Consider the following 10401-nt stretch of genomic DNA (forward strand, 5'->3'; position numbering starts at 1 on the left):
TACCTGAAAGTCTCCCGCACTGTAAGGGGGAAGGGGAGAAAAGATCCTTGATTTGATAGGAAAATGCCTGCTCTTTCCCATTGCTTTCATTGCTAACATTGTTTTCTGTGTTCTGCTTCAGTGTGCCTCCTCCATCAGCTTCAAGTAAGATTTTCAAATTTGTCATAAAAGCAACAGTTTTTGGACTGATGGGATACGGCTGCTACCGAATAGGTCAAAGGACAGTTCAGTTTATTCTCTCGATGCCAGCAGCACAGAGCTATCTTCAGAAGCTGACAGAAGTAAGGTCTCAGCATTGAACATCAAGTGGAGGCACTGTGTGAAGCAGGTGGCTGAAAAAGGGTGATAGAGGCAACAAATGTGAACTGGACTGAATGAAGAGGGAGATGAAGATTCGAGTCAGAGATCATTGATGCTGAGCAGCGCTGAATCACTGTATAATAAAAAAATTGATACTAAAGTTACACCAGCTATGATCTAATGAGTAGGTTTGCTGGTAAGTGTGTTGCATGAAACCACGTGATTCCAGATTGAGGTAAAAGAAATATGTACACAAATATATATATTATATATATGCATACTGTATATATAATATATATCGCTGATGATGTAGTACAGACAGCTTAAAGAGTGTATGTTCATGACCTTTTCCAGAGGAACAGAACAACACAAAGTAACCTAATTGGCTGCATTTGCTTCGAAGTTCAGGGACACTTGTCTTGAGTGATCTTTGCTTTTTTTCCTTAGGTATAATAATACCTAGTGGTCATTTCTGGTGCCAGACACTTTTACACATAATTTAGAAGGACATCTTCTCAATGTGTGTTTTATACTTAAAACATTTAGGCTTTTTTTTAAACTTAAAAGAGCTTTCCAAAAATTTCAGAATTGTACTGTCATATGTACACTGCTCAAATTTTTTACAAGCCTTACTGAAGAACAGGAACGTTGCCTTTAGATTGCATCCCTTGTCGTCACCACCAGTTGAATTGTCTTTCTCCTGCATAGAGAAGGTATAGCCACGCCATCAGAACGCAATGTGGTTTGTGTCGGATGTTTACAGGACGCTCTGTTCCTTTAGATTAGCTTATTTAAACTGTATTATTTAGCCAAACCCTGCTGGATTCAGTATTGTAAATTTAAGAGACTAGAACTACTGTACAATTTACTTTTGTTTCTCGGACTTTTCATTATTGGGACAAGAAGTCTGGAATTGATAGTACCTGCCCCTCATTTTTGATACATGAAAATATTTTATTTATCAATGTAATTTTCTCAGTGGATGAATATTTTAATCTATTTAATAGAAAAGCAGTGTTCAATTTAGTTTTTCAAACTAGCTGTAGCATTTTGTTTGGGTTACCTGCTATTTATACATAGAATTATGGGTACTTCAAACTGCTGTGTTTTTTTCTTTCTTGGTTTTCCAGGACAGCCATCCATCATCAGTCTTTTTTTAATCCTAGGTTTGTATTTCATAGGAATTTCTTTGGTACCCTGTATTGAGGATTGTCAATGATTGTAAAGTGCCCTCTGCAATCAGCTAGTCCCAGTTCAACAATACAAATAACTGCAATTGTCATATCAAAGTTTTAACCTGATGTATTTGAATGGAAGAGTCCCGTTTGCTCCTCAGGCTCACATACCGTTGCTCATGGCTTAAAGTGAAGTTTTTATCTGTATTAATTTCTTTTGGAAATGAAAGATAGGAACCAGTGTGTGAGGCAGGAGGAGGAAAAGGTGATGGTGTGTTTTGTTTCTTTGTTGTTTTCAGTCAGTTCAATAAAATCAACAAACCCCTTTTAGTAGGGTGTATTTCCAAAGCCTTGTGTTGGAAATCGTCCCACATGGTCTGTTGTTTGCTGAAAGTACATACATGTATCTTCTGTGCAGTGTTGTCTTTTTCAAGCTTTTTTAATGAAATTAAGGGTCTAATGCTTTTCTCTGTGACGGCATTGACTTGCTGGGAGCTGGTCTGTCCATGCAACCTGATGCTTTTCTGCCTTGCACTTTGAAAATTTTATGAGTCCCAGTGCAGCAAATCATTTAAGTGCATGTTTCTCTTGAAACCTATTAAACCTAACCTGATCCTGCAGAGCTCTTAAGACGATGCTAGGTGCTTGCCTGGATCTGGGCTGTACAGTTGTGCAGGCAATAAACCTTAGCAAGTGAGAATGGCAGCAATTCACACTTCTTGGACACAAAGTGTAAATGATAATACAGTGGAGGCAGGTCCTTTTATTTTCCGTCTATCAGTGCTTAAGAAATCACCAGCCATCTCTAGCAAGAGGAAAAGCAGCATTTGTAAACAATTTATAGAAGACTAGAGTGACTGCCTGGATTTTGATTCCTGATTTTTTTTTTAAAGGTTTAATGTATTGTTTACAATTAAGCAGTCCTATTTGAATAATTCTATTCAATTTTATGTACATTTTTAAAAGATGAAAGCAAAAGCTTAAGCTCATTCTTCTCGTGGCTTTACTGACCTACCAAAATAATGTTTTGTTGGTTGGGTTTTTTTGAGAATTTTTAGCTGGTAGAATTCAATATATTGATGTTTTGCTTTAAGTTATCTACAGATTTTTAAGGTATCTGCAGATATTTTAAAAGCTCTGTAGATCTTTGATATCTGTGCTCAGGTGATTTTACACAAAGGAAAACAAATCTAAGGTAAATTTTAGATATGAGCCTTAAACTTGGGTGGGACTAATGCTAAATGATTGTCATGGAGCATTCTTGCAGACTTAATGTTTTATGCTTTTTAGCCAGAAGTGATTACCATGTAAGTTGTGGGTTCATTATTCAGTTATTCTCTCCAGTTAATACCTTAAGTCTACTTTTTCACACTCTTTTTATGAAGCATATCAGCAGATTCTTCAAGGAGCTTGTTTGTAGAAGGAAAATTTGCAATTTATCTTCCCAGTATTGCAAACTGGCAGATCATATGCATGCACTGTTTACTCAGTGGCACTGGAAAGCCTGATGAATTTGCCGAACTAACAATCCTATGAATCCATACACAAATGCTCAATGTTGTATATTCAATGTGTTGTACTGTGTATGTAACACAATCTGGTTTAGGTCCATTCTTTTCTGTTCTAGTCAGTTCTTTCAGTGTTAACAGCATCCTGTAAAACTTAAATATATGTTGAATTGTCCCAGCCCCGCCTCAACCTTATGAAGCCATATTGTATTTTTTTGGTGACATGTACATCTGTTTTATGCATTTGTACATGTGATGTAAATTTGAAGTATTTTTAACAATGTGTGCCTTTAAAGTGATTTAAAGTAAACAGCAGTATGTTCTATGATATAAAAAATAAAATATTTTAACCACCATTTCTGTTGAAGGCATTTGTTTTCCTTATTAATTCAGTATTTTTGAGAACAAACACTGGTTAGCTAGATCTAGTACATGATAATTTCACTATCTAACACATTTTTCTGAACAAGAATGTCAGTTGGAGTAAATACCTCCCACTGAGAGGCAGCTGAGTGTCATGCTGAAGTAGGGAAACTAGTTTACCTGCCTACCGTATGGAATCAGTTAAGAGGAAAGGATGAGTTTCCCTGCCCTACTGAACATATGTAGGGAGACTGACTTTTCAACCTGAGTACATAAATTCAGAGTCATTTTTGTTGTTGCTTTTCTTCTAACATCTCTGCAGTGCTCGGTCGTGCAAGGAATCGATGGCCTTAGTCCCAGTCCAGCAAAGTGCTCAAACACTGGCCTGACATCAGGCACAGTCACTTGTGCTTACAGTGCTGTCCTCTGCATGGGAATTAAAGACCCTTTAAGTGGAAAAGCTGTTGAATTTAGTGGCAAAAAGAATTTAATCTTTCAATTGAGCCAGGTAAATCAATATTACCATTACTTTAAAAAAAAAGGTAATAAAAATCCCATATTCATACTGAAGTAAGTAGATGTGATAAGCCGTATTCCAGACAGATAATGCACCAGGTGCATAGTCTGCTGATTGCGTGCTTTGTCAATCAGTGGTCCATACTTTTTGACCAAACGTGTGAAGCGAAGTGTAGTCCTGATTTCCTTCATCAGGCAAAGTTCCCTTCGGTTGCACATGAAGCTGCGTCTGCAAAGTAGTGCTGGGTTAGCTGTGTAGGTGGAAGAAAAAAAAAAAAGTTACTCTAGTCAAAACCTGGTGCTGGCAGATGATGTGCTGCACAGCACGTGTGCTACCAAGCACTGCTGGCTCAGGCAGCCTCAGCTTTGCACACCCGCACACATGGAAGGCAGCTGCCTCCTGTCAGAGGGTATTGTTCACCAGCGTTATGTGCACACTGCCGGCCTAGGTCGTGTTTATGATGTGTCTTTTCTATACTGAATACTGAACCAAATTTAAAAAACATTGATTTTTGAGGTGGATTAATATTGCCTGGGTTTCCACTGGAAGCTGTTTTTCTGTGTGTATTGTAAAATATCTAAAAAGGCACTGAGAAATATATCAAGTTATCTCAAAGTGCCAAGCAGTAGTGGAACTACACATGGAAAAGAAGCAACACACTGTCACTTGTGTAACTTTAAGATACTCATGTACTTATTTCCCTGTTTCTTTCTAAAACTGAAATAAACTTTAATTTTAGATGTGAGCGTTTTGAGACTGATTTTATTGGGAGACTTGGGGGGTTTTAAGTATTTGCAGAGGGGTCACTTCTCTGGCTCTGATGGACAGACAGACTTCAGCACGGTGCTGAGCCCTTTCACTTGGCTGTGCAAATGTGCATGGAAGAGATCAACCACAAGGCATGAGTAGCTCCAAAGACACAAAGCAGAAATTGGTCTCCTGACTCTTCAGGTGTAAAAATACAACTGCTGTGCATGTCCCCACAGCAGCAGGTCTGTTGTGTCCCTTTGTATGTGAAAGGGGAGGGAGAACAGCTGAAGCTGTTCAGCAGGTCCTAGCTGGAGAGGCTGGCGAGGGGTTGTCTAATTCTCCCCTCCCTTACCACAAATAAAGGTTTCTGTACTCCGGGGAGGAGACAGCAGCAAAGATGGAGTTGGCCTTATCCTCACTCCCAGCAGGGAGAAGGGTGGCAACTGGGGCACATGTGCACTTCTCCATCACAAGACCTTGCCCTTGGGTCCTGCCACCTGGCGCTGGCTCCTGCTGGGGGTCGCTGTGGTGACACATGCGGAAATGCTCACTTTTGCTTGTTTAATGTTTGGTCTCTTGGTTCATTTAGTACTGTACGGGGAAGCTCTAGTGGTGTCAGTTTGAGGGGGGGAAAAGATGCACGCTACCATTTCCACACTTGCCTCATCCACAATACTTGATGCTGATGCATCAAGACTGATGCATGAGGGAAAGTGGAAAGAATCAGATTTAATCAGACTTTAAAAAACAAAAAAGAAAGCCTTGTTATACACTTCTTTCAGTTTCAGTAGGTTGTGTCTCCTGCCAGCTAAGTGATATTCTTTCAGTGGTAAAATGTCCCTGCTTTTGGCTACAGAGATGATTGGCAAACTAGGCAAAGTAATAAAGAGCGATGTTGTGATTAGAGCGTGGTGGTTATTAACACGCTGTGTCTCTGCAGCACCTGAGCTGCACACCTGCTCAGCAGGAACATTTGTACAGTCCCTGTGTGCAGCCAGGGCTGGCAGGACCGCTTGGTGCTTTACCTTTGAGGGAGTGCAGCAGGTTTCCTGGTGTGCATCACCTGCCCGTGAGCATCTCCCCTCCACCCCCCTGCTTACCTCCCTGTGTTCTCTCTCCCCTCGTGATCACAGCCCAAGTCCTTTGGAGCTGAGACCCAGTGTTGTGGTTTTATTTCGCCTTCTGACTTAGCTGGAAAATACAAGTAATAGTAATAATTTAGTGCCATCTACCGACTGCAGATGGTTTACCTGGTACGTCTGGTTTTAAGTGGAGGTGTCGACTGGACCCTGAGGCTATTCTTCAGAGAGGAAGGTAAGTGTGCATACCTCGGAGAGGTTTGGTTTTGACTCACAGATGTGGTACCTAGTATTAACTGAAGCGACACAAAACAGGAGCATCTTGAATAATTACTGACTTTAGTATACACCCATATCTCTTACTTCTTGTTGTGATTGTATTGATGCTTGAGAGGCAGATTCTCACTGAATTGGCAATAATGTATTAACTTTCACTTAAAAAAGTTAAATATCTGCCAAAAAGCATGAGTACATTGCTGCTAGGGTACTTTATGGAAAATACAGAATTACATTGCCAGAGAAGAACATCCTTACTAGACCTTAATTTTACTGTTTTGTAAGAATCATAGATTTAAACCAATTGAAATTAGTGTGGATTGCTTCATTTGTAACATTTCATGGATGGGCTTAATTTGCCCATCATATAAGACCCAACCTCAGCAGACCTTTACTTTCATTCTTCTAAAAGTTTAACATATTTTTGTTTGTTGTGTTGAGGGACTGCTGCTCTTCTAAGGCAGCTTGAGATTCTGTGGGCTTCTCACCCAAAACCACGTCTACTGTGACTGCTTGGGCAGGCTCTCAGTGCCGCTCTTTAACATGAAGCGGAGTGGGAGGACTTGGGGAACCTGCAGTAGCCTTGATGGTTCATCGCCATTATCAGCAATTTCTGCCTGGCCACTGCATAGATTTCTACCTATCTGTGCACAGACAGGCCACTAATGGTGTTCCTGGGTATGTGGTGGTCAGACCTTGTCCTCCATATCCTCTCTGAGATGCCCAGGCCTGTTAGAGGAAAGCTCGTGGCAGGCAGCACTCCCATGGCATGGACCACAGCTCCGTGGTGTGCCAAGGTGTGGTTCCCCTCTCCCGACCAGTTACCCACGACATAGCTGAGGCACATTGTTTATTGACTGGTGAACACACTATGAGGAAACTAGCAAAACAGAAAAATAATCAACAACCCAAGTACCATACCACTGATCAAGTTATGTATTTATGCACACAAAGCACAGCTGTGAAGTTACAGGCTCTCAATCTCAGATCTGATGAGTCTCACGCACGGCCAACCCTCAGTGACAGTTTTGTAAGTCCCAAGGTGCAGGTTCATCCCCCCATGCCACAACATACAGCCAAAGACCTGATGGAGTGAGCCCAGTGGGTTGTCCCAGGCGATGCCTTCCAGCCTCCCAGGGCTTGAGTCTGCAGGTCAGTGTTGCTACCAGCCGTAGGCATCCACACTCCTACTATTAGCAGGAGCCCTCTGGTCTTCAGAGCCTCATCCTTCATTCTTCAGCATCAGGCCTCACTTTTCTGCCACCTCCTCTCCTCCACCCCAATCACCGCCAAATAAACAACCTGCCCCTGATTACTTCCTCCCCATAAGCCCTGGTTTTGCTGCAGCCATACCTAACTGGGGTGCCTCTGATGCCATTACCAGGCAGTTGCAGCCTTACACAGTGTTACTGGCAGGAATACCCACTGTGGGCAGCCTGGCTTCCCACAACTCCCCCATAGCTGTCCCGTTGGGTTTAGTTTACCTCCTGCGATTACTAGACAGAGCTATTCCACATTAGCCTCAATCCCCATGCAAGCTGACCAAGCGCTAACAGGACCTTATCTGGCAGTTTACATACTGCAGAGCAGCAGCAGAGGCACTTGTCACCCTTCTGCCAGCACTACTGGGGCCTCTGCTTTGTGGGGCTGCATGCTCCAGCGGGACCTCTTGCTCACAAGCCACCCCCTGGTCTACCTGACCCCCTCCAAGGACATTCAGACCACCCTGGATGCTCATATGCTCAATCCCCTCTGGCTGGAAGCCATCATGACTGTTAGGCTAGCAGTGCATGTCAGATGTTCAACTGGGTATGCAAGTACACTCTTTCCTTCTGAAACAAGCAAAGCATATAGAGAAGGATAAAGAACAACATAACTTCTATCATAACTAAAACCAAGTACAGGATTAAGTGCATTAAGTTCTGCATAGTAGTAGCTTTCGGAAGCCAACCCATGGATATGTCATACCAACGATGCAGAGTTTGCCATTTCAGTCTCCAGTTCTGACAGTTCCTTACTTGCCAAGGTGGTCCTCAGGCTTGCAACTTGTCTGCTCTCTGGTTTCTTGGCTCCCTTCTGTATGCTGTCATGTTGTCTGAATGCCTCATCCCAGTGAGGTCTCTCAGCTCACAGACATCATTAGTCCCTCAGTCTGGGACAAAACCCTGCTTTTGAGAACAGGCAAGTATGTACACCACCAATGGATGCAATGCCACATCTCTGGTCTTCTCCGGGAGCCACAGAGGTCATGTTATCCTCCCACTCTCCCATTACAGGTGAGGCAATGCATACACAGCACCAGTGTTCCCACGCTGACCTGCTTCACTGACATGTGCCACTATCCTCCTGTGGTCCACAACCGATTGCACAGAACTAGTACATATGTTTCATTTAGTTGTCCATCTGCAACAGCGGTTGGTGAAACTTTCCTTGTAATATGGGACCTCTTTGTCGTACTAGCCATGAGAACAGAGCTAATCCAACTGAAAAAGCTCTTGTAAGAGCTAACAATTGAGCTTGGGTACAATACATAGAAATATTATTGAATTTAATCCCTTATAGTTTGTTGGTTTGGTTTTTTAAGTTGGCAGTTGCTTTTACCACGTGCCACATTTGGTTATCCCAGGTAGTTATCATTGCTGTTGCATCAAGCAACAGTCCGAAGTTTGTTACCCATTTACTTTTTGTATGATTAAACATTGCTGCCATTTTCATAGAATGAATCACAGAATGGTAGGGGTTGGAAGGGACCTCTTGAGATCATCTGGTCTAATCCCCTGCTCAAGCAGGGTCACCTACAGCTGGTTGCCCAGGACCATCTCCAGACAGCTTTTGAGTATCTCCAAGGATGGAGACTTCGCAATCATAAGAAAGGCACACCCTCTATACATACAGGTCATGCTCTGGATGTATTCTTGAATAGTTCATGCCTCACATATCAACTCCCCATCTTACAGGATTAATATGGATACTGTCCTACAGGGTTTGTGGATACTTGTGGATGGTATGATTTTAGTTTTGGATCTGCTCGGTGGCCAAAACTAAATCTGCGCCATCTGAACAATTAAGAGCCCATCACACGATAAAGCTGCAACCCCCTATTATCACACTGGTTGCAAAGGTGCCATTTGCATCCCATGCAACTTCTGTGGCTGACCCATATTGGGATCCAAGCTGAGTATCTATTTTATTAGTGCCAGCTTTTTGTCCAGTCTGTGCTCTCTTACTGGTGAAGTCAGTTAATACAAACCCCCCTTCAACCTTTTCAAGGGGCCCACGTAATCAATTTGCTGCTGCTCAGGCGGTGCCTGCTTCCAGGGGTCAAAGGCATAAACCAACATGGATTTACAGTTCACAGAATGGTTTGGGTTGGTAGGGACCTTTAAAGATCATCTAGTCCAACCCCCAAGGTTGCAAGGGGTTTCTGTCATCCACATACTCCATGTCCCTGGACTTCCACAGAAATTGTGAAAATAGGGATTTTAAATCCCAATGTATTCAGCCTTTGTTGCACCCCCTGAGTCTCCTCATGACCCTTCTGTGCTTTGGTACCATAGGGGTACTGGGACGGGAAGAAGGGGTCTCCAGCTGCACCTACCTTGTACTCTTCAGTTACTACCCTTGTTTCTGTTTTACTTTTAGATTGGCAGTTCACTGACTTGGGGACTCCTGCAATCACCTCACTTTCTGAGGCAGCAGCACAATACAGTTTTCCCTTGGACAGATCTACCTTGAACTGAGACAGGAAATTCATTCCTAAAATGTTTGCCCTCCCCCCGCCGCCTTTTACCAGAATCATCCACCCATCCAGTTTATCTTCCCCTACCCACAACTGGGCTTCTCCCTAATTTTTCCCCTTCCCACTCCCAATATCCAGATGGATTTAGCTGAGAGTGAAGGACCTCGAAATCTAATAACGTCGTCTCTGATCCCATAGCAATTAAGAAAGTAACTGCCCACCCCCCCTTCACCAGACATCGTACCTCCATGCAGCCCCTTCTTCCTGCTCACCAGGTCAGTGCGGTGGAAGTTAATCCCACTGACACTGGGGGTTGGGACTCCTAAACTTTAAGGCCCCCTAAGGGCAGGTATAGCTTTCTTTTTTGGGATGAGGGGACATACTGATGGGTGCATCTGCTTCAGTTTTTCTCAAATCTTCTCTTGCTTCATCCCTTTTTCCTGAAGGATTTTCTTCATTTTGGCAAGTAAAACTCCTGTGGGCTGACCATCTAACTCTCCTTCATTCACCCTCTGGTTTATTAAATATCTCCAAATTGTCCTTTTCGGAAGGTATTTCCTCTCCTTTGCCCCCGTCCCATCCTTCTTCACCATCCCTTTCCCCCGGCTCCCATCAGGAGTTCTCCAAGGCAGTCATGCATTCACCAAGGGGGTGGCCAATTAAAGTAGACCCCCAGGCTGATGAAAAACCCCTT

At 43.0% G+C, this 10401-nt stretch overlaps 1 protein-coding gene and 1 long non-coding RNA gene across 6 annotated transcripts in view; one reads left to right on the top strand and one right to left on the bottom strand.

The window, feature by feature from the left end:
- Window positions 1-3341, top strand: part of TRABD (TraB domain containing) — a 35932-nt gene extending 32591 nt beyond the window's left edge. For all 5 annotated transcript variants that reach the window (XM_075742816.1, XM_075742810.1, XM_075742821.1 and 2 more), the window contains one exon: window positions 122-3341. In XM_075742816.1, the coding sequence (XP_075598931.1) occupies window positions 122-299 (178 nt within the window). In that variant the 3' untranslated portion in view covers window positions 300-3341. The remainder of the gene's footprint in view (window positions 1-121) is intronic.
- Window positions 3342-3933: 592 nt separating this feature from the next.
- On the bottom strand, window positions 3934-9722 carry LOC142600030 (uncharacterized). The gene is made up of 3 exons (XR_012833499.1): window positions 7987-9722; window positions 5714-5804; window positions 3934-4091 (listed from the first exon to the last, which is right to left on the bottom strand). It is a non-coding gene; the product is annotated as an uncharacterized LOC142600030 (long non-coding RNA).
- Window positions 9723-10401: the final 679 nt, after the last annotated feature.

Source organism: Balearica regulorum, chromosome 1 (assembly GCF_011004875.1).
Source record: "Balearica regulorum gibbericeps isolate bBalReg1 chromosome 1, bBalReg1.pri, whole genome shotgun sequence".
Lineage (NCBI taxonomy): Eukaryota > Metazoa > Chordata > Aves > Gruiformes > Gruidae > Balearica > Balearica regulorum.